Source organism: Anolis sagrei, chromosome 5 (assembly GCF_037176765.1).
Source record: "Anolis sagrei isolate rAnoSag1 chromosome 5, rAnoSag1.mat, whole genome shotgun sequence".
Classification (NCBI taxonomy): Eukaryota; Metazoa; Chordata; class Lepidosauria; order Squamata; family Dactyloidae; genus Anolis; species Anolis sagrei.
Genome location: NC_090025.1, coordinates 61,789,464 through 61,814,969, shown reverse-complemented (window position 1 = coordinate 61,814,969; position 25,506 = coordinate 61,789,464). Strand labels below are relative to the sequence as shown.

General features: G+C 40.1%; 1 protein-coding gene across 4 annotated transcripts in view; it reads left to right on the top strand.

Annotated features, from left to right (window-relative positions):
- Positions 1-25,506, top strand: part of GPM6A (glycoprotein M6A) — a 238,465-nt gene that overhangs the window by 194,003 nt on the left and 18,956 nt on the right. For all 4 annotated transcript variants that reach the window (XM_060778691.2, XM_060778693.2, XM_060778689.2 and 1 more), the window contains 2 exons: positions 8,645-8,837; positions 14,827-14,983. In XM_060778691.2, the coding sequence (XP_060634674.1) occupies positions 8,645-8,837; positions 14,827-14,983 (350 nt within the window). The remainder of the gene's footprint in view (positions 1-8,644; positions 8,838-14,826; positions 14,984-25,506) is intronic.

Sequence of the window (25,506 nt, the reverse complement as noted above, 5' to 3'; positions counted from 1 at the left end):
AAATGTTCCCCCCCCCCCCCGAGTACTTTTCTTGTTTCCAAAAGATTCCAAGCAAGGAGATAAAAAATGCATCCTATGAAGCATGGAATCAATAAAATTTGAACATGTGGACAGAAACAAAAATTGAATTTTATATGTTTTAATTATCGGTTAATTTTTTTACACTTATACATTTTGCTGTGAAAATATCACTTTTGCAGGTTCATTCTTCCCATGACTCACTCACTTAATTTATTTTCAAAATCTATTTACAGGACCTTTTTGGTCATTGTTCTAGTATGGCTTTTATTTTATTCTTCTTGACCTATTGACATATGATCCCTGTCAATAACCATGGTATGTGGTCAGTATATTTGAATATAGATAAGGTAAAGCCAAAGGTTTCCCAGTTGTGTCCGACTCTGGGGTGTGGTGCTCATCTCCATTTCTAAGCCGAAGAGCCGGCATGACTGCACGGAGCACCATTACCTTCCTGCCAGAGCGTTACCTATTGATCTACTCACATTAGTATATTTTCGAACTGCTAGGTTGGCTGAAGCTGGGGCTAACAACGGGTGCTCACGCTGCGACCTTTTGGTCAGCAAGTTCAGCAGCTCAGTGCTATAATTTATTTATAATTTATTTATTTAGAGTTTTTATAACCCGGCCTTCTCGACCTCCGAGGAGGGACTCAGGCGGGCTAACAACATGAGATTCAATACAATAAGAACCCACTGTGCCACCAGGGGCTCCTATATTTGAATAAATGAATATCAAAATCATTGGGTGGAAATGAAGTCTTTTGAATGTCCTCACTTTGAAGAGTACTTTGCCTTTTTTGTACTTCAAAAAGGCATGGAACTGAACATGGTGCATTGTCACAGAAGTCGGTGCCAAACTTCTGTTGCCAAGCAGCAGTCCAATTGCATGTTTCCCTTCTGAAAGTAAGGACATACATACAATCCTCACTTATAGTGAAATGTTTCTGTTTTTCATGTAATGCCATAAGTATTCAGGTTGGAATGAAAGTTGTTGTATTCTGAAGTGATGTTGTGAAGAGTGCTTTCGTACAAGGGCTTTTTTTATTTTAGCCTGCCTTTCAGCTTGTTTTCCCTTAAACTCTCCCTGTTGCTTGTACACCACTTCTTTGTAATGTGTTTCTAGTTTTTCCTTCCATTCCTTTTATTAAAACAGCCTCACGGTTCCTCCAATGTCTATACACATAGAAAATAAAGATGCTGATCAAGGATTCATATATGCACATTGCACAGTCTGACCTTTCACCTTGTATGTTTCCTGTACATGTTAAGTGTGACAAGAGGATAGATTTTTCACTCCTAAGCTTTCAGATGGAAGACCACAGGCAGATAACGTTTCATCATTTCCCACCCACCCACTCTCATCCTTTTTATAAAGGCAGTGGGAGGAATGTACTGATTTTTAAAGCATGATAGTAACATACGGACGTGCAGTATTTCAGCTGAAGATATGCAGTGCATTTTAGAACACATGTATAATTAAATTCCCCCTTTTCAGCTATCACCAAAGAAAATATCACTTTTTGAAGCTGCCATTTAATATAGTGTGATGATATTCCTACTTACCTGTGAACAGTGGTACATTCTAGGGGTGATACTATCAGGGGCACTATCACACTACACAAGAATAGCGCTATACTTCAATTTTACTTCCATTGCAACATCCTATGGAATCCTAGAAGGATATTTAGAATTTTCAGCCAGAAAGCTCTATGGTTTTCCCAAACATCAAACTTCAGGACTACATAGAATGCAGCCATGGCTATGGATATATAGCACTACAGTAATGTAGTGCAAAAGGGCTCCAGTTATAGCTTCCTTTTGCATAAGACCTATAAATAATATATTTTGAACAGAGATTTATTCCAGCAGACAACATTTCTACAGAGAAGCTTTATTTGTTACAGCAAACAACTCCAACAAGTGTGTTAATTCTTTGTTTTTGCCCATCCAATTATCAAATGACTGTCACAAACACACATATGTTCATTGAGAGCTTTTCTTGGAAATAGGTCCTGCAGAAGAATTGTCCATTTAGGGAATTATTGGTATTTTTATTTTATTGCACTTCTTCATAGTGATCAAAACAACTAAATCCATTGTGTTCACAATGGAAGCAATGTTGTAGCAATACTTTCTTTTAAAAATGTTTTCTGTTCTAAAAAAATGCCTAGTAAAACAACAGATTTAGACAAAGAAACAGATATATTTTGCCCTTAGAGGAGGAGCTTAAGTGGTTTTATAAAGAGATTTTATAAATATTGGTGAAGGTCTTACATCGTATTCATAACTACATAAATGTAGTTACAAATGACCAAATGAGTCAACCCTCCAGAGCCCATCTTATGATACTTCCAGACAGCTCTAAAACCCACACAAAATGGGTTAAAGAATGGTACGGGTTCTAGTCTCCAACCCCAACGGAGGGGGTGGGGGTGGCTACATGCCATCTCGATTGAAATCAGGATAGCATGAAGCCCCCCTCTCCTCATTTAGGTCCCCAAACTTACCAGAGAGGCCTGCCAGCAGCACAGACCTCTCCAGTACAGTCCTCCTGGCATGATAAAATGATGTGTGTGTGGGAGGGGGGCAAGGAAAAATATCCCTCCTCCCCCCCCCAACCTCCTGACACACTATTTTCTAACAACGGGAGGACTAAAGGGAGAGGTCTGTGCTGCTGGTAGGCCTCTCCAGTAAGTTTGGGGACCTAAATGGGGGGCTGGAGGGGAGGGGATGGATGCCAGCCCACTTCTCTGGGCTTTTCAAAGACTGAAAAAATGGAATGACTGAGGAGGCTAGCCTCCAATAGTGAAGTAGTAGTCCCAGCAGTCAGTCCCCACAGGCCCAGCACCTCATTAGACCTTGATCTTTGATAAAGATCCGGTTCTAATGAGGTGTTTAATTAATGTAGAGTAAAGCAGGGAAAGGCCAGTTTACTGCACATTAATTTGCATTTACTGAAGGCATCATTTGGATGCCTCCGGTAAAACCAAGACAGGTCCCGCATTTTGGATAGGCCCAGAAAAAAATTTCAGGGAGGGTTGAAAATTTCAGAGGGGGGGGGTAGGGTCACGCTGAAGCAAAGAGCACAGCAGGGGGCAGAGCAGTCTTCAATAGCCTGCAGCTCTGCCCCTGTCAACCACCTCCACCAAGTCTGGCCTCCTTAATGAGAGCATTCAACATCCCCCCCCCAACTTGGTTGCTTCGCTACATCGGCTATTGCTGCAAGTAATGATAGTGTGAATAAATTGTCAATATTTTCTTGAGATAGTGCTTGCAGTTCTGGAGGGACTCTTAATTTTTTGCGTTCCATAGACTTAGCATGGGGATTTGGTTAACCAGTTAAAATTCATGAGTAAACCAGGTTTTTTTTAACCTGAAAAAATTCGGGGGGGGGGGGGTTGAACCCCGACCCCCCCCCCCCCGGCTATAGGCCTGGATATAGGCCTGGATAGACCCTTAAATTTGAGGGAGTAGCTCATGGAGGTTGTGGGCAGGGTACTTCAAAATGATAGAGCGAACAGCTTTCTGCTCTGAGCTGCGATGAGACAAGTTCCATTCCATCTCTGAGCTTCTGCTTATTGTAATGTGACTCTAGGGGGGAATAACTGCATTATCTTGAAGTGCCCCAATGAATATATAGAGTATGCAAATACAGAGCAGTTACAGATCCATAACTCTAGGCTGTGAAACTGTAACGGCAATGCAGGATGTCATCCATCAAATGTAGATGAAAAAAAAGAGACTTTTTATAAGTCTGACTTATAAAGTCTGACTTTATTAGACTGACTGCTCCTCCCAACCTCCGCAGGGGTGGTGGACCCATTAGAATGGTCCGCCCCAGGAGACTTATGGATCCTAGTGGTTTCCTGACGGCTCTTGGGGAATTTCCCACCTCCCTGGCTGGCGACCCTGTCGATGCCTTGGTCTCTCACTGGAACACCGAGATGACTAGGGCAATCGACACAATCGCTCCAGAACGCCCCCTCTCGAGTAACCGAGCTAACCCGGCTTCTTGGTTTACTGAGGAGCTGGCAGCAATGAAGCGAAAGAAGAGGTGGCTAGAGCGCGTGTGGCGCAGTAACCCGACTAAATCAACCCAAACACATCTGAATACCTTCTTAAGGTCCTACGGTGTGGCAATAGAGGCAGCACAAAAAACATCTTTCGCTGCTAATATTGCATCTGCGAAGAATCATCCAGCTGAGCTCTTTCGAGTTGTCAGGGGTCTGTTAAATCCGCCGAAAAGCGAGATCCCTGACAGCTCTGGAGCTCGCTGTGAAGCGTTTGCTCGATTTTTCGTAGATAAAATTGGGCGGATTCGGTCGGGTTTTGACAACACTTTACCTGCAGTCTCTGAGAATGTAACGAGAGCATCTGCTTGTCAAGTTTTGTTGGATTCTTTTCAATTAGTTCAGCTTGAGGATGTGGACAGGATCCTTGGAGAGGTGCGGCCTACCACATGCATCCTAGACCCCTGTCCATCCTGGCTTATAAAAGAAGCCAGAGGGGGTTTGGCGGAGTGGGTGAAGGTGGTGGTTAATGCCTCCTTACAGGAGGGCAAGATTCCAGCGAGCCTAAAACAGGCTATTATCAAACCGCTGTTGAAAAAACCATCACTGGACCCCACTCAATTAGACAACTATCGGCCAGTTTCCAATCTCCCCTATTTGGGCAAAGTCCTGGAACGTGTGGTGGCAGCTCAACTCCAGGGATTTCTGGTAGACACTGATTATCTTGATCCGGCACAGTCTGGCTTTAGACCGGGACATGGAACGGAAACAGCCTTGGTCGCCTTGGTAGATGATCTGCGCAGGGAACTGGACAGGGGGAGTGTGTCCCTGTTAGTTCTCCTGGACCTCTCAGCGGCCTTCGATACCGTCGATCACGGTATCCTTCTGGGACGACTCACAGAAATGGGACTTGGGGGTACTGCTTTGCAGTGGCTCCGGTCATTTCTTGAGGGACGGTCCCAGAAGGTGTTACTGGGTGACACCTGTTCGGCTCCACAACCATTGTCGTGTGGAGTCCCTCAGGGATCTATTCTGTCCCCAATGTTGTTTAACATCTACATGAAGCCGCTGGGGGAGATCATTCGGAGTTTCGGACTGCGGTGTTATCTCTATGCAGATGATGTCCAGATCTGTCACTCCTTTCCGCCTGTCACCAAGGAGGCTGTCCAGACCTTGAATCGGTGTCTAGCTGCTGTGTCGGACTGGATGAGAGCTAACAAATTGAAATTGAATCCAGACAAGACAGAGGTCCTACTGGTCAGTCGGAAGGCCGAACAGGGTATAGGGTTACAGCCTGTGCTGGATGGGGTTACGCTCCCCCTGAAGACGCAGGTTCGCAGCTTGGGAGTGATCCTGGATTCGCCGCTGAGCCTGGAACCCCAGGTCTCGGCGGTGGCCGGGAGAGCTTTTGCGCAATTAAAACTTGTGCACCAGTTGCGCCCGTACCTTGGGAAGTCTGATCTGGCCACGGTGGTCCACGCTCTTGTTACATCCCGGATAGACTACTGCAACGCGCTCTACGTGGGGTTGCCCTTGAAGACTGTTCGGAAACTCCAACTAGTCCAGCGTGCGGCAGCCAGATTGCTCACCGGAGCGACATACAGGGAGCATACCACCCCCCTGTTGTGCCAGCTCCACTGGCTGCCGGTTCAATTCCGAGCACAATTCAAGGTGCTGGTCTTAACCTACAAAACCCTATACGGTTCTGGTCCAGTGTATCTGTCCGAACGTATCTCCCTCTACGTCCCACCTCGGAGTTTGAGATCATCTGGGGAGGCCCTGCTCTCGACCCCACCACTCTCACAAGTGAGGCTGGTGGGGACGAGAAGCAGAGCCTTCTCAGTGGTGGCCCCCCACCTGTGGAATTCACTCCCGGGGGAAATCAGAACAGCACCAACCCTCCTCTCCTTCAGGAGGAGGGTGAAGACATGGCTGTGGAACCAGGCCTTTGGGCAACCAGGCAATTAGACAATGACAACCAAATAAGACAATCAGATGTGTGAGATCGGCAGGATTGTCGAAATGGAACCAAAACAGATCTTTGAGTTAATTGTACACTGATGGGTAGGAGGAAGTTCCAGGTTTGTATTGTTTTTACTGATTTTATCATTTTACTGATTTTATTGGATAATGTTGAATTGTGGGAATTTGTACTGTTATATTTTTTGTGATGATTGTTTGTGTAGCAGGCGTCTAAGTGCGCCTTGCAGCTGTAAGCCGCCCTGGGTCCCCTTCGGGGTGAGAAGGGCGGGGTACAAGAACCCCAAATAAATAAATAAATAAATAATAAATTTGAAATCCTGTGTATTCAATCATTTCTGTTGTTTGAAGCTTGGATTGCCATTCTTTTGCTGAAGAAGGTTTCCCCTTAACCTGTATATGACAGGCGTGGTCTTTTCCATGTTGGGTATAGCTGTACGAACTGACTAACTCTATAAATTATCTTCAGATCTGAGATAGCTTGAGATTTGAAAGTACTTGAGTTTGGAAAGGGACAAATTTCCTCACCTTTAGGAGTGATAAAAAATTCACAGCAAATGGTCTTAAGAAGCTTATAAGATGTTTTGTTTAATACTGTTTAATATTGTATTAACCAGAACCTTTAAACCTTACAAATAATTGTGTCCAAAGTTACTGAAATGGGAAATTTTATCCTGGATCCAAGCTTTCAAATATCATTAGGTTACTAATGTGTTGTGAAAATTAGTTGTATGAGCAGAGCTCAATGGTGTGTTCTAGCAGGGAGCTTCCAAAAACTTCATGTCCTTTCTATTGTCCCAGGGGTCTATTTTCTGTATGGAAGATTTTTTAAATTTTTGTTGAGAGAATTAAAAATGGAGAAAGAGGGTAACATTGGATTTTAGAGGGGTTTTTTTATTGGCAGGAGACCCTTATGCAACTGAGCATATTTACATTGTAAAATAAACTTCATTTGATGTTTGGCAGAACATTGTGTTGTAAAATTCCATTTTTATGATGTGTACCATATATAGAGAAGCAGTTCCCATGCATTAAATCACTGAGATATGTTTGTTTACATGCATCAACCCAAGCGTTCTTTGAGTTCATTTGCAATTATAAATTCAGCATTTCTATTTGTAAGAGAATAATATATTGGAGTGAACTCTAAAAATAGAGTTATATTAAACTAACGTTGCCACTAGTTTACAAAATTGCAACTTTTTGCAACCATTTTTTCAATTAGTTTACATAGTGACCTGATAATTAACCCATGAGTGCAACATAAAATATTTATATACATTCCAGAAAGATGGCATGCAATATCATGTAAATGTTGCTGGTTTTGTAGCTTTAATAGTTGGCACTTACTTATTGGAATGTTCACTGAAACATTAATTTTTCCCAGAATTAAAAACATATTCATACTATTTTTTTGTTCTGGGGCAAAAAAAAGCTCTTCACAGATTCTAGAAACCAGTCAAACAAGCCACCTGGTATTTATTCTGCACAGATGTTGAGAAATAATGCTATTAAATCACATAAAGAAAACATTAAAGTAATTCAGATTACTTACCAAAGGTTTGTGTGTGTGTGTGTGTGTGTGTGTGTGTGTAGCGATGGGCTTTCCTTCATGTTTCTGAGTATAGTACATGTTTAAAGCTCTGGTGAATGCATACCAGGCTAGTATGAGAAAGACACTGTAGAAATGTTATCTACTTGATGGCCACCATGGTTAGAGACCAGGAGGCTTTGTGTTAGGCACCAAGCTCCAAAATGTGGCAACGGGCAAGTGATGGGTATGAAGTCTTCAAACTATCCCACACCTGTTTTCAATATTTGTCCCTTATTTGATTTGGTTTTTGTATCTGGTTTGATTATTCTTTTGTTGGCCATCAAAGTGTTATTGGTATTTGTGTATTGCTGATGCCAATTATACTCTCTCTGGAAAGGTGACTTTTTACTGAACTGGGCCTTTTCACTTATTCAGGACAGCTTTGACTGCAGCTGTACCCTGCCCTACTGAACTATAAACTATACCTTGCCCTTCTGCAGAAAATAACAAATATCTCTTTTCCATTTTCCATGACTTCATAATAGTTTTTTTTTTAAAAAAAAATATTTTGACCTACTGTAAATGCTGGAAGCTCTTAAGAATATTATGTGCAATAAAATGATTGACTTGAGAAACTTCAAGTTGCTTCTGGTGTGAGAGAATTGGCTATCTGCAAGGATGTTGCCTGGGGAATGCCTGGATGTTTTCATGTTTTACCATCCTTGTGGGAGGCTTCTCTTATGTCCCTGCATGGGGAGCTGGAGCTGACAGAGGGAGTTCATCTGTGCTCTCCCCAGATTCAAACCTCTGACCTGTCAGTCTTCAGGCCTGCCAGCACAAGGGTTTAATCCATTGCGCCACCGGGGGCTCCTACCATGGTGGTGATCCTTGTGGCAAAAAACTAGAATGTGCCTTCTGTTTGAAATTGTCTTTAAAAAGCTCAGAGACCTATTTATTTGTTTAATCTCCCCCAGTCGTTGAATTAACAAGCATTTAGTAAATGCACCTGGGCTGGAAATATTGTGCTATGAATGTGATTTGGTCTCTAGGTAAAGGGAAATAGACAGATGTAAAGAATTCTCCCTTTCTGTTTTGTTTAGGATGCTTTGAATGCTGCATCAAATGCTTGGGGGGCATTCCCTATGCCTCGCTGATTGCCACCATCCTGCTGTATGCTGGTGTTGCCCTCTTCTGTGGCTGTGGACATGAAGCCCTGTCAGGAACTGTCAATATTCTTCAGACCTACTTTGAGATGGCAAGAGGTGCTGGAGATACTATTGATGTCTTTACTATGTAAGTATCTGCTTAAACTTGTATGGTTTTCTTTTTATACAATTGCAAGGAAGAGCTAACCTGGTGTATTGCAGTGGTTCTCAACCTGTGGGTACCCAGATGCTTTGACCTCCAACTCCCAGAAATTCTATGGAGGGAAGGATACTAGAGACAAAGTTGAAGTACTTTGGCCACATCATGAGGAGACAGCAAAGCCTGGAGAAGACAATGATGCTGGGGAAAGTGGAAGGTAAAAGGAAGAGGGGCCGACCAAGGGCAAGATGGATGGATGGCATCCTTGAAGTGACTGGACTGACCTTGAAGGAGCTGGGGATGGTGACGGCCGACAGGGAGCTCTGGCGTGGGCTGGTCCATGAGGTCACAAAGAGTCGGAGATGACTGAACGAATGAACAACAACAACAGTGTAGTGGTTTGAGCTGGTGTAGTGGTTTGAGCATTGGAGTACAATTCTGTAAATCAGGGTTCATTTCCATACTTGGCCAAGGGAGAAGTTACTTCAACAAACATTAATGTTCCAGTCTATATAATAATAATAATAATAATAATAATAATAATAATATATTTATTTGGTGAGCTCCTGCTGTTAGACCCAGCTTCTACCAACCTAGCAGTTCAAAAACATACTTGACCAAGGAAACCTACTAGGTGATCTTGTGAGAGTCACACTTTCAGCTTCAAAAATCCATGAACATGGTCACTTTAGGAGTATCCTGAGTTGGAAATGACTTGACAGCACACAACTACCCCAGGAAGAATAAGAAGTGTTTAGTACTTTCTAATTAAGCAACTAGAAAACACATGTTCCAAATGTATTATATTACAGATGAATATGAAACAGAAATATATGTCAGTTTCTATTAAATGGCCCCCATTCTTTAAAAAATGAGTGTACATTTCAACACTGGAAACATGGAAGCCACTAGCTACCACTGGGTGCTATTGGGAGAACATGCCCACTTTTTTCTTAGGAGTTTTAAAAGTATGCCTCTGGCTCTTTCTAGAAATAGCACTAGCAGCAAAATACAAAGAAGACTGGAGTGGGGATTCACAGTGCATTATTTCTGCTCATTACTATTGTTTGTATTCCTACTGTTTAAATGGGGATACATTTTTGAGGCTTGCATGGAGTCTATTGTCTCTAAACTTAGCTTCACAGCTTGTTGGATACTGGATGAAAGCATTCTCATTTTTCTAATCTGAAACTTAATGAATCACTGGATAATGATTGCATAGCAGCAGACCCATAGTACACCAATGTTTTGATTATTGTGTGCATTGTCTGTATTTCCTGTGTCAGAAGTGTGCATGAAATATTAACCAATTAATATGTGAAGAATTTGATGATAGTGATAAAGAATTTTCCAGTCAGTTCGTTAATTATTTGAAATGATTCCCCACATGAATTAGGAATTTTGTATTCAACTTCCATCACTATTTTTTTTTAAAAAGGAGTGAAGATATGTCTGCACACTTTGTGGATTTCACTAGATAACCTTGAGACACTTGCCATCCTTCTTCCTGGAGCCATTCCACACAGCCCAGAATATCAAAGCAGAAAATCCCATAATATCCGCTTTAAACTGGGTTATCTGGGTCCATACTGCCATATATTCCAGTTCAAAGCAGAAAATATGGGATTTTATTCAGCTGTGTGGAACGGGCCCTGGTCTATCCCAAAGTGCTGTTGTAAAGGTCAAAAGGTTGGCCATTGGGAAAACATGTATGCCAACCTAAGTTCACTGGTTGGCATGTTTTAGAAAAGAAGATTGCCATAGAGATGTTAGAAAGTAATGTCTATGGGCTTTCCAGACGGGCCTTGATCCCAAGAGCATCCGCGTTGTTCCTGGGGGTCCATCTACACACACCCTAGAAAGTGTGTGCTTTCTGGGGTGGGTGTCCAGACGTTCTTCCATGACGTCCTGGGAGAGCACCGGGACACCCTAACCCTCTCACCCAGCCTCCATGAGATGGCTGCCAGAGCTCTCTTGCCATATAGAAATAAAGCACCAGGAGAAGGGGAGGGGGGAGAAGCAATCCCCACCCGCTTTCTCCTGGCACATCATTTCTACACACCGGGGGAGTTCTGATTTTTTTAACTCTGTTTTGGGAGACTTTTGACAAGGAGGTTGATATTCCCAGTGTTTACCAGGCTAATTTAGCCTGGAAAACTGTGGGAATACTGTCTGAACTGTAGTATTCTGCAGTCCAGACACCGGAAGTAGTGGGTTTTTTCCTGCGCCTTCCAAGAAGGCATGGAATAAACTCACTATCAAATTAATTCACTAGGGTTTTCCTGGTGTGTGGTGAATTAACTCAGCTTTGTCCAGGATGCCGTCTGGACAGCCCCTTTTTTATTGCAGAAGTTTCTGCAATAAAATGACTATCTGGATCCGCCCCAAAAACTGTACATTAGACTTTCTGTTTATTGTTCTTTCTTGAGTTCGTGGTGTATTTTCTAAATGGAAAAGTGGTCCTGTCCTGTAGTAGTTACCAATGACATTAAAACATAGCAGTTCATTTAACACTACAGCCAACAAATTCTCCCCAAACCAGTACACTGACTGAAAATTAGCAAATCTCCATGAAATACAGATATGAAGTAGAAGGTTAGGTACTTCTGGGTCAGTTTTTTTTAGTTTTTTTTAGTTGATTTCTGACCAGAAATGTAATGTGGCCTGTCGCAGGAATGATAATTAACCCCACTCCTTGTGACAGTTGTCAGTCTATCTGATCCAAAGATCCATGCTGACCTTTATACCACATGAATTCCAGTTCTATGCAAGAACAGATCATGAATGCATGTATGAATCACCTTCCCCGTTGATTTTAATGAGTAAGGGCCAAGCAGGTGGAGCAATGGACTTTCTAAAGCATATTACTGTCATTTGCTCCATTTATAGAATAATTTCTTGTATTTTACAATGTAGAGCCAAATGGTATGTGGAAAATCAGTGGTGTGTACTGTTTTTAATTAGAATTCTCTAAGGTGTAACTGTATATGTGTATTTTCTTAGAACAAAGCCCCTGTTTTCGTGTTTATAACATAGTATAATCTCAATCACTGTAATGCTGTTTACATCAGAGCTTTTCCAATCTCATGCTATCTGATTCCTAATTTTTCAATGCCCATAATTTAAAAGCACATCCCATTTAAATCTTTACCATGGAGTAGTTTCATGATTCTTTCAGCTTTTAATTCTTTTAGGGCATGATAAAAGACACATCTCATCCCTCATGTGGTGGAAAATATATTTCCCAGCAGCTTTATATGTTTAATTTTAAGAGATGTGGAAGCGACAGTTTTTAAACGATTGACTGTATTAATCAGCATTCCTTGTGTTCCAAGCCTTATTGCTTCCATTTTCTAGTTCAATAAAATGAAATGAAATTATTAAAGGTCACAACCTATAATGTGCTCGGTTGGAAAAAAATTTAAAAGACGGATGCTAATTCATTTGCCCTTGCCCTAGAACTTCAAAATAAAACTATTGGGTGTCTCATTATTCTGTGGCCTTGAATAGAAGATTAGTATGTCTTGTGTAATAATAAACAGTTTAAAAGATGTCATCACTTATTAGTCTGAGCCCATCCAGTGGTGTCTTCAAAGCACAAAGTACTCAAATCATCACCTATCCTCTTGACACACAATGAATAACTATGGCATGAAATAAGATGAGTTCCTTATTACATTCTTTAGAATCAGTCTGAACCAAGTGAAATTATCTTTCTCGTTTCTTTCTGAAATATGTCTCTAAAATAGGGTGCCTCTAGCATTACATTGAGTGGAGCATCTCAGTCAGGCTACAGATGCTGGGAATCAACCAGTAAAAGGTTGAAGGAGCAAGCATTTGGAGGACAACTGTGTACATGTCCTACCCGTGACTCTCTTAGATAGCTTTCTGTGTTCAAGTGTAGTGCAGAACAATGCCATTCTGTCACCAATATTAAAATCAGATCCATTTGGATTCTGTAAAATGAAAATCAGGAGGAGAGGGATTACAGGGTATCCTTTGCTCCCTCATCCCAGGCAACAAAACACAATGGCTTCAAACACCATAATGTTAGAGATATGTCTGTGGAAAGCTAAACATATACTCCTGTGCTAATCTAATCTACAAACCACTGTCATTTTCAAACACTCTACTGCTCATTTTGAAGGCTGAAAGCACATAGCAAACATTGCTGTAAAAATTGGATCCCATCCTATGATCATGTGAGGTATTTTGCTCATGGAAACTGCTCCTCTGACATTTATGAATGGAAACAGAAAGGGCAATTTTGTTTACTAAAGCTCTCAGTGTCCATCTAATCTACTTTGGTGAGATGGCATCAGAGGACCGAAAATAATCATAGTTATCACCTCCTTTCCACTAGTAGGAACTTCAACTGGTTACATGTTTCTTTCCCAGAAGAATCCCTGCAGTGACTGGAAGAGGACCTTCAGATGTAATCCATAGTGTACCATTACATTTCATTTTCCTTGATTTTGCATTTGTTCAGTTCATGTACAAACTGTTGCAATCCAGAACAAAGGAAAACAATAAGAACCTTATCACAAAGATCCATAGATTCACCACACATCATGGTGAATCCACTGGGTCCCAGTGCAGGAGAAGCCATCTCTCTATGCCCCATATCACACGATTTACCAGGAGTCCCATTACATGGGGGAAATATCACCATCAGGCTTCCCCTCCCCCCCCTTGTCCTAAAAGCAACATGGGGAAGGCCCCAGTATTTCTGTCGCCTCGACATACGCCATTTTCTCTCCTCTTTCTCGACAGAGCTGGGCCAGTACTAGGCATGCATCATGTAATGGGCTCAGCTGGGAAAGAAGATAATAACTCATGTATGATGGGGGAAAGGGGCCATCTGATGAGGTTGTAAGAGCATGTGACCTCATTTACATGATGGAAGGAGGTTTGAAGAAAATTCTGCCAGTTTGAAGTGAGATTAATTTATCTAAAATAGGGCATATGCTGAAGTCTAGTAATTAAGATTTGAATCCATGAGAAAGATTTGGATTTTAAAAATGTTCCATTTGATAAATTAGATCAAATCTGTAGAGTTTTTTAAAAAACAGGACTTTGAGGTGGCTTAAGCTTATGATTTTACACAGAAATAAAACTACTTTGTTATTCACAAGTATTTGTCATCAAAGACAAGCGGTGAAAGTCAAAGGTCACCAGAAAAAGTATGAAACATATTGCTGTTAGCAGTGGGGCCATTGGATCTGCAAGTTTTAAGAGGCCCAAGAGATGCCAAAAATGTGGAAGATCACATCCCATATTATTAAATGATCTGACATGCATATGGATGCTTCAGCATGACTGTGTTCAGATTGCCACCATTTTATGTATAGAACGTGCTGACTTTCACTTGGTGAATTTTGCAAATATGGATTGTGTGGATCCAAAGGGCCCACTGTACGCTATAAAATCATGCAACAGCAAACCAATGGAATGGAGAAGTGCGTACAGCGTGAATACTCTCAATAGTGTACACTGTTTCATCCCTAAACTGAAAAGCATACTTTCTTTTATGTGTGTGCACTGAATAATGTCAAGGGGACAATACCTCTGGTGGATGCAGATATTTTGTAAACCTTTTTAACACAAAATTTGGAAAGTTACTTTCTATATGAATGAAATGAATAACATGTTGAGGTCACACATAATGTACCAGTGGTGGAATGGGGCTCTGTGTTGCATTTGCATATTGTGAATAGCACTTTCAGTGTGTGTGTAGGAGAGATCCATTGTATCTGTCAGCATAAGAACATGAATACTTTTCTATGAAAAGGAGTTTGCATTTCTTGTATGAATATATTCGTGCAGCTATGATTCATCAACTGAATCCTGAGAATATCTTTAGATATTGTTATTGTTGTGGTATCTCAGCTGAAGAAGTCTCATCTGGTGACATGTATGTCTAATAGTTCGGAATCATTATTGAAATATTACTAACATAGTTATATTTTAATCACAGGATTGACATCTTCAAGTATGTGATCTATGGAGTAGCAGCTGCCTTCTTTGTCTATGGCATTTTGCTGATGGTGGAAGGATTTTTTACAACTGGTGCCATCAAAGATCTCTATGGGGATTTCAAAATCACCACCTGCGGCAGATGTGTCAGCGCCTGGGTATGTTAATATGACAGCCTTGATTACCCATGCTAATTTTGGCTGGGTCAAAGTGCTTTAATTAATTCATACCAAGTTAGAAATTCTCATATGTTTCAAAGAAGAATGTTTTTGGTTCAAAGGTTTAAAGATTTTTCACTAATCCCATTTATAACATTTCAAAAAGAAACGACAGGGATTGTCTACATAATGGTGCTTGAGAAAGGTTTCTTATGTCCTTTGAGACACTGGCTAGATTCTCACATCGTATAAAAATAAAATCAGTGTTGAAATTTAATCTCTGGAGAACAGTTTTTTTATAAAAGCCAGGGTATTTCTATGAAGATGTAGCACCCTTTAGATAGTGAAGTGTGTTCATATATGCACTGCTAAAATTCATTGTGTTGTATCTAGTCTATAAGTGACTTTATGTGAGATTGACATTGAATATTACAAGAATATTCACTATTAAATAAAGCTATTCGAATTCTAACTCTAATCCTTCCTACCACTGGAATATTTGCAGCTATTAATTTCCTCATACACCTCTGACAAGCATTTTGCAATCCTTGAGAAGCTCAGACAAGAAGGATAATTTAACAGTGATCATTATGTACAGTGCACATGTTGTATTTGTAGGCAACTAATTTTGGAAATTTAATCTGTAACCAAATAAACATTTTTGCCTGATAATTGTGGAGGTTTGTGCAAAAAACAATAACCCCCCTCTCCCCAAAAAACAGTGGTGAATTGACAGCATTGGGACAATTCCAGTGCCCCACATCCCACTCACAGTGACACTTCCCCATTACGTGTAGGGAAGTTCACCACCCAGCTTCCCCCTGCACTGGACCTGTTGTTTTCAATGGAACATGGGAAGCCTCCCATGTTCTGGGTGTAGTGTCATAGGACCCTTGCACCCCAGTTGAGCCATGGAACACAGTCAGAAATGAGCCTGCATCATGTGATGGGCAGCGTGGAGATCTGTGTTCACGATGTGCTGAGGACTCATATGATGATGTTCTTATTGTAAATTTGAGGGCAAGGTACTCTCAAAGTAATTATTTTTAAGTTACTCTGGAGCCTTTTTGCCTGAAGGCGGTGTATGAATACTCTTAGTATAAAAAAAAAGAAATAAGAAAAATGCGTAGTGTGTGCCCAAGTGACAGAAAACCAGCCATTCACTGTTTATTTATATTAAATAAACAGTGAATGGCACATATTTATTTACTGCATTTGTATACCGCCTTTCTCAGCCAGAGGCGACTCAAGGTGACTCAGTGGTTCTTGCCCTCTCCAGAGCTCTTCTTAGAGGATAAATGAGATATAAATAAAGCAGTTGTAGGCAAAGTTTTCACCACATATCTTATTATAAAAATAAAGGCAGAATCATTTGCATTTTCCAGGGAGCACATAATGTTCTTATTTCATTGGAATTTTCAGTGTCAAACTACTATATTGCATGAAATTTTGATAGAACTAAGGAACAGGAGGACAGAATGAATGCGTAAATCCATTGTTTAAAAAAGGACCCATAGCCCCTATGGGATATTCAGATATTCATCTTAAAGAATACATGAAGAGGGGGAATGTATAGACTTTTCTCAGTTGTCTTTTGAATTTTCCTTCTTATATTAAGGGCAACCTTCCAGTTTTCTCATCATGCAATGACAATGATATTATGAGCAGGTCCGGCTCTATTATTAGGCAGATCAACACAGCTATCAACAAGATGTAAAATGTCATGAAAGGACTGCAAATTGTCACCATATTCCATATAGTTCTGTGTTTTTATTGTCAGAGAGATTTTCTGCTCTATATGCCAGAATAACCTGGTTATCTATCCAAATAATGTACCATTATTTGGATAGTTAGAGGGAAGCACTCTTTACTATTCCATCTTTGTCAGAAACACAGCCCACTTCCAAAGTTCATTTTCAACATGGAAACAGCAACAAGGATGGCAGTGGAAGACTGTAGATAGTCTGGATGTCTTTGCTCTCTTTCCAGATAAGTTAGTGCATGTTTCTAAATGCCAGAATAGGATTTGTATGAAAAAAACCCCAACAACAACAACCAAGAGTGTTTATTATATTGGTCCATGTGGGAAAAGAAAATGGATACATGATCGTTTAACTTCGTTTCATAATGCAGATAATTTCATAACTGGACAGGAAAAAGATGGTTGCAATAAAACTGGGAAGACTGTGCATCCTCATGAGCTATAATGAGATAGCAAATTCATGAACAAGATGCAATAAAGACTCATAATGAAAAGAGCAATCTATTTATCATGAGAAAGATTGACAGGAAACAAAATTAGGCTAAGAAAGGAAACATGAAATGACCCATAAATTTAAAACAGTCCAAGTGAAAACTTAAGCCCAAATTGGAGAAACATTGTGTGCCACTGCATAACCCTACCAAGTTTGGATTACTTATATTCTGATCGAAAGTGAACTGGAAGGGAAATAAGTTGTATTGATTTTGATGGGGTGTTATTTCAACTTAATTTACTGGAGTCATGCATTTGATGCCACCTCAGAAATTAGATTGCAACACATTGCCCACTTTTTTAAGTGACTAGTTAGAATTAACTGTGTTCATGATATAGATGGGTGAATCTGTCTCCTTCCAGGCCATGTTATTTTATATGTGTTCACCTTAAGCATTTCAAAACTATAATATTCTTGGCATGCAGAAACCTTCAGAAAGTGAAAGCAGAAGACCACTTATATTTTGATCTACACAGTAACGTATAACATTCCATGTAATGATTAAATATGACTTTAGTATGTCTAGTCACAATGTTGTGATTGACATATGGATGTATCAATGAAAATTAAAATAATGAAATGTTTGCTTTTTAAAGATAGGTGTTGTGTTGTGGCTGGAGACAGTCATGACATGGGGGGAAAGGGATGGGACTGCCATCCTGCACCTCTGGGTTGCCTTATCTTGGAATGGTTGTTAAGAGAATTTAGGAATCAGTCCAGCTGTCAGGAACCCCCAGTGGTGCAGTGGGTTAAATCCCTGTGCCGGCAGGACTGAAGACTGACAGGTCGCAGGTTCAAATCTGGGGAAAGGCAGATGTGCTCTCTCTATCAGCTCCAGCTCCTCATGCGGGGACATGAGAGAAGCCTCCCACAAGGATGATAAAAACATCAAATCATCCAGGCGTCCCCTGGGCAACGTCCTTGCAGATGGCCAATTCTCTCACACCAGGAGTCACTCCTGACACGACAACCCCCCCCAAAAAAACCCCAACTGTCTTGACACCCCCCACTTGGGTGACAACCTGAATCCTGGCTCAGAATTTGAGTTTTGCTTTGAGTTAGCTTCCCCTGGTTTAACCCAGATCAGCCCTGTGCAGTGTTTCACTGCTGCAGGATTGATCCAAGGTTGCACCAACCTAAGTCGTCAGTGTAGATGTACTCTAAGATTCCATGTTATTTAATCCTAGAGTTGTAAATCGATCTGTCTAAGAATTCTAGTTACCCCTCCCTAAACTGCAAATCCTACAATTCCATAAATTCAACCATGGCTCTTAATAATAATATCATAATAATAAAACTTTATTAGTAACCCACCACCATCACCCCAAAGGGACTCTGCGTGGCTCAAAAAGTACTCAATAGTGCGATAACACACAGAATACAATAGGTATATGAATGTATAAAAATAGAACAATAAACATTATACACACAAAATTTAAACAAACAGTCTATGAAACCTTTCCTGACTGAAATTTCTTTAATAAAGCACAATATTACAGTCAAATCACAATGTTATAATTATAATATGAAAGGATCTCAATTTTTTTCCAATGATTTTTTGCCTTAAAAATATTGATTGGCCCAGATGTTTGGTCATGGAGGTATTCTTATCTGAGTATTTGAAGAATTGGGAATTATTGGTTAGTTAAATTGGCACATATTTATTTGCTGCATTTGTATACCGCCTTTCTCAGCCAGAGGCGACTCAAGGCGACTCAAAAGCACTTTGCCCACCTTACAAATACAGGAACAGCATCACTCAGAATTTCTAATGGTATTACCATAGTTACTCAAATCTAATTCTCACTTTTTTTGCTAAATTACATAGCCAAAAGTGAGGTGAGGATTAGATTTGATGGCACATTAGAATCCTGCATGTAAACCTGCCTGTGCCCTTCCATTAAGCTGAGGCTGCCAGATGTTCCAGTCTCAGCCTGATTGAAAGGATGGCTTCACAACTGGCCTCATTAATGAGGCTTTCTAAACCTTCCCCTTGGTTTTGAAGATGACATGAATATGGCCTTAGTTGGAAAGCCAATGGCCTGATGGATGGACACAGCTTCCCCTTGTCTGTTAGCCATTCCAAGGTGGATATCAGAATGGCCAACAGAGAAGGAGAACATTACATTTGACAAATAATCTCTTCTTTTTTTTTTTGCTATTGAGGTGCATTATAGTTGAGTAAATATGGTAGTTCAAAGTTTCAAAATTGTCAGGATTTGATTTTTTAAAATTAGCACACTTTTTATCATGCATAACTGCATTTCTTTGAGAAACAGTCTGGAAATAAAACACAATGGATTTGTATACTGGTATATGCCCACTAATGAGCATTTTTTTAAAACTGAGGTAATGGCTCTGTGCCATTCTGGTACTCCCAGTTAATGGTTTTGCCTTTACTGTCAGGTTATTTATTAGCTGTTGCCCATATGGTTGCAGAAATCCTTAATCATTAAGGAGATTTCAAACTCCTTCTGTAAGATAGCCTTTATCAGCCACATACATCTTCTGTAGAGATGTTCACATCAATTTAATGTGATAGACTGATATCTTTGAATACTCTTTACCTTGGTGGGTTATTATCCAACAGTTTGATGAATTAATAATAATATTATAATAATAAACTTTATTTATACCCTGCCACCATCTCCCCAAAGGGGACTTGGGGCAGCTTACATGAGGCCAAGTCCGGTAATACATAACAGCAAAAATATAGATCAACAAAATATCATCACAATAAAGTAAGTGGAACATAAAAGTAAATCAAACAGTACAAAGTAATGAGGTGAAAAAATCAATCACAATGGGCAGGCCAAATGTACGACATAAAATGATAAAACACTGGATGAGATAGGAATGACCAAGATATATGACCAAGAATTGGAAGAACTCATAGAGATGGAATAGTAGAGACAGACCTTCTGAAAAATGGGGGGAGTGTGATATGAGGACATACTATGGGAGAGACAACAGGAAAGAATTATATGGTCACTCTCCAAAGGCACATCGGAAGAGCCAGATTTTTAAATCCTTCTTGAATGCTGCTAGGGTAGGGACTTACCTGATCTCACCAGGTAGTGAGTTTCACAGCCTGGGGACCACAGAAGAAATTGCTTCTTTTTAGCTGGCAGGTTTCTATGTTCTTTCAAAGGTAACATGTAATATGCCTTCTATTCTATATGCATATTATTGCACTATACATATTCTCAAACCTCCTCTGGAATATTAGTAAGCTTGATTTCTCTCATTTATTGGGCTATATTTAGTAGCACTTTTTTTTACTTTAGTTTCCCAAATAATTTGAAATAAGCTGTTCTGTGGAATACTGACAAAGGAACAGGTGGAGAGCCCTCTTAGATGAGGCCATATTTCTTAGTTTAGAATTGTCTTTCTCCCAGTGGTCAAACAGATGGCTGTGGAAAGCCCGCAGCAAGAGTAGAGAGTAGTATCATCTTCCTGCTCTTGTTCCCTAGTAACTGTTATTCAGGGACATGCTGCTTCCAACAGTGGAGGTTATATATATCATCTTGTGGCAGCAAATTCTACAGTTTATTGTGTGCTGTGTCCTTTTGACTATCCTATTGTTCACATTCAGTGGAAATTCCAGGTTGAAAAGCTTCTCTCCACTTTCTGCAGTGTAAAAAAAAAAAAGGCTTAAGCATGTTATCCTTTTGTTTGTTCAAACCCAGCTCCATGCCCTTTTCTGTATCTTTTCTATCTTTCTTTCAAGTATGGAACCCAGAACTGCACACTGTACTCCAAGTCTGATTGTGCTATGGATTTGTATACTGGCAATTTTATTTTAACTTACTCTTCTATTGATCCCCAACATGATATGTTTATTTGTCACAATGACTGCACACTGAATCAGTAAGTTCTGCAGAGATCCTCACTATAAAGAGCTGAAACCCCCTAAGTGTATACATATGGTTTTGACTTCTTGTCCTAAAAATGCCATCATTGACATTGACCCCTACTGGCCATTTTAATTTTAATTTACCCATTTTGAAGAAATTCTTCTGGAGTTCTTTGCAATGCAATTTCTTTCCTTTTCCTTTCCTTTCCTTTTTTTGCCTTTGAGTAATTTAAATAGCTCAGTATTACCAGAAATGGTGGCAATTCTCCAAATCCAGATCAATATCTTTTGGTCAAAGGGTAAGACAGCTTTGTGAGGAAGAATATTTATTTTTTATTTATTTATTTATGACATTTCTACCCCACCTTTCCCAATCCCAGAGAGGACTAAAGGTGGCTTTACACATAGACATCTATCTGATGCCACTAAAAACAATGCGAATCATAGAATTAGAAGAGACCTCGTGGGCCATCCAGTCCAACCCCCTACCAAGAAGCAGGAAAATCACACCCTGACTGATGGCCATCCAGCCTCTGCTTAAAAGCCTCCAAGGAAGGAGCCTCCACCATACTCTGGGGAAGAGACTTCCACTGTTGAACAGCTCTCTCAGATAGGAAGTTCTTCCTAATGTTCAGGTGGAATCTCCTTTCCTGTAGTTTGAAGCCACTGTTCCGCCTCTTAGTCTCCAGGGCAGCAGAAAACAAGCTTGCTCCCTCCTCCTATGGCTTCCCCTCACATATTTATACATGGTCATCATGTCTCCTCTCAGCCTTCTCTTCTGAAGGCTAAGCATGCCCAACTCTTTAAGCAGCTCCTCATAGGGCTTGTTCTCCAGACCCTTGATCATGTCCTCTGGACACATTCCAGCTCTCAACATCTCCCTTCAATTATGGTGCCCAGAATTGGACACAGTATTCCAGATGTGGTATGACCAAGGCAGAATAATGCTAAGATTATGTCCCTTCACAGTTAAATGCATCTCAATCTCTAGAAAATGGTGCATAGGGAGGGAATAGCTTCCATTTCCTTTTTATGGCAATAAGAACACCAGAAATGTAAAAGGTGGGGGGGGGGGGGCAGTCATGCAAGCAGTAACTGCATTATTAACCAGATTGTTATCTAATAGCTGTAGAATGGTGAGTGCTGAAACAGCTATCTCTACTGACAGAGATGTAACTTTTTAGATCAATATCACAATTAGAAGTACTTAGTGATCTGCCTTTCTTCGGGAAATCTTGGAACTGTTTTGGACATCTGCCATGGAATTCAATTTGGCAGTAACTGCATTTATCGAGTAGTTACTCTTGCCATACTTTTCTAAATGTGAAACTAGGAGATATTGCAATGTAAAAGGAAATGAAAACTTAAGAAACAAGAAATGGACTACAAAGCTTTCAGCTCTTTGCTTAAAGGTGGTCTCTGTTAGCTAAGGAATGTGCATTCTGCTCACCTCTGCTTTTTCATAGTATCATTGCATTTATTGTCATTTATTGTCATGAAACAGGTGGGTTTCTCCCACCTCTTCTTTTTCTTATTGCAGGTTCTTTGCCTTATACCTGTCAATCTGTATCTAGCTTTTGACACCATACAGTTCAGATACCTTTCAACTTAATTCAGCATTGTAGTACATTTACATATAATGCAATCCTTCAACACAGCTATTATTACAGAATGTCAAACTTCTATAGATAATATCAGCAAGCATTATATTATAAATACAATATTCTCACCCATCTTGGGTTTTCAATCTGTCAGAGACTTCAGCTCACTTCCCTTTAAGCAAACTGTCCCCTCCTGATTGCCCTTTCTCTACTTTTATTGGGATTGCACACCTTATTTACATTTTTTTTCATCCCACATTAGGCCTTATAACAGCCGGACTCAGGGAAGAAACACTTCTGCTACACAAATAAAGCATATATCATATTTTGAAGCAACTGATTACTTCACCATCTATATAATAAAAATGTAATGTTCGTTTGTGGGATTAACATAACTCAAAATCACTGGATGAATTCACATGAAATTTGGACACAAGACACCTATCAGGCCAATGAGTGACCATCACTCATAAAACACTGAAAAACACAGCAGAAGAGACTTAAAAAGTTAAAAAAAACCAACAAAAATAAATTACAATGCATGCACAAAACCACACACACACACACATATGCAAACACACATATATACACACAAAACACATATACACAGATTGAGCCACAGCAACGAGTGGCAGAGGATGGCTAATCCTTCTATAAATTTGGAATTCAGACCTCACTTTTTCCCTTTCCTCCCTTTTTTAAATCAGAGACGAATTGTATCTTATCTGATGTTGTATTTCAGCATTTTTACAATCTGATTTTCTGGATCTAGACATTTTTCCATGTTATTTATGCAGATAGGCACATTTTACACAGTTTTGAACATATTGTTTAAAGTTCAATATGCAGGCTATGAGATGGTGAAATTTTCCTGTTGACAGAATTCGTATCATACTGAAACCTTGAATTCATGCTTTAGACACAATTTTGTTGTTGTAGTTCCTGTTGTTGTTGTCAAGGTTTAATCAACCAAGGAGTCATATTTCAGCAGCCACATGCCAAGAGTGAATGGGGTCTTTTCCCATTTTACCTACATTTGTGCCATAGCCAGGATATATGGGGGAGGGGGGGAGTGAAGGAGTCAATGGTGTGGATGGAAAGTTCTAGGCCAGGGATGGACCTCTTTCAGGGAATGGAGGGGTCATGATCCTGCCTCATTTTAATCCAGACCCACTTCTCCCCATCACCTTTTTAAATATAAAAGCACAGTGATTTACGGTTTTCACTATTTCAGGACCAAAATAATCTCTTTAGAAAAATCTGCCATAGTCTTTGGAACCTTCTGGCAGTATGATGGTCTATGCTCCACTCATGTATTTGTCAAGGGGATCTGATGAGAGAAAGGTGTTTTGGAGATAAAGGTACCCAAGTGGGTTTACAATCCACATACTTTCCCTTCCTGGCCTAACATATTCCCAGCAGTGAAGGGACATCTCAATCGGACTTCTGAAGTAATCACATGCACAAGACTTTTGAAATTAGGTCAAAGGCTGTTGGTTTTTTAACCCTGCTGTATTTAATCAAAGATTGCTGGAAGTTTCTAGCTGATTATTTTTCCTGGAAACATGCAACCCATAATGACCAGAACATATTTTAAATATCAGATAAGAAGGAATGAAGATGCAAAAAAGAGCATTCCCATGAAGGATTTCTATAATTAATGAAGTTATCGTGGTAGAGACTGAGTTCATGGTTCTCATTCTTTTAGAACAACATAAGGTACTGGTTTTTCTTTATACGTTATCTGAAGAGGATGGTTATTATTGGGTTCAGAGAGATTTTATCCTTATCCTTACTACTTTTACTGATCTAAAGAGCTTTGGATATTAAAGACAAAGTACTTTGCTAACCTTGGAGCTGTAAGCCACCACTGTGTATATGGATATGCATAGGAACTGTCCATACTGTGCAGACATCACTATGTGATTTCACTTTGTCTTACAAAAATATGATTTGTAGTTTGGAGAAGTATTCAGAATTCTCTAAGCACATACCTGTTGCTTATTGCATTATAGATCAAATAACATCATAGAATCATAGCGTTGGGAGAGACCTCAAGGGCCTCAAGGGCTACCCAGCCCAACTTCCAGCCACGCACACAATTCTGGATACCACAGACTGAGTAAAATGCACTGAAAGTACTATAATTGTATAGTGTGAATAACCCCTTATTTGGAAACTGAAGCCACTGTGGAGGTTCACTCATCTCCTTTCACTAGACATGCCGTCTTCTTTCTCTGATATACATACAGAACAAGCTCTTCAGAAAAGCTGACTCTGCGCATGGACACAAGTAGCTGATTGGGCATTTCACTGATGGGATGGATACTGATGATATTAGTAACCTACTTTTGAAGCAGTTTTTCAATGTTTAAAATGGTGGCAAAAGTAATTTAATGAATAAATGCACATACAGTGTTTTTAAAACTCAGACAAGACAAACCCCTGAATCAGCGCTTAATTTGCTGGCCTCTACATCTGTCAAATGCATTGCCAAGGTGGGAGGAAGCCAGGCTCAAACTGTGGGAGGAAAACATGGAGTAAGTCTGGATTTATATGTTCATTTGTAAGCACTCAAAGGGCCCACAATATTCATGATCTATCGTGGTTCTTTTTCTAATAGCTGCCTCCTGCCATAGAACAGTTTTTGTAGGCATCACAGTACTAATCCGCTTAATTTTCTTCTTAAAGCAAAAAGACATATTTCTTTCCCAGTGGAAAATGATGTTCCCTGATGATCTGCTGAACCAGCAATTCACTTTTATATATTTACAGCTACTTTTCTTCTTATATCCCAAGGGATATAAATGA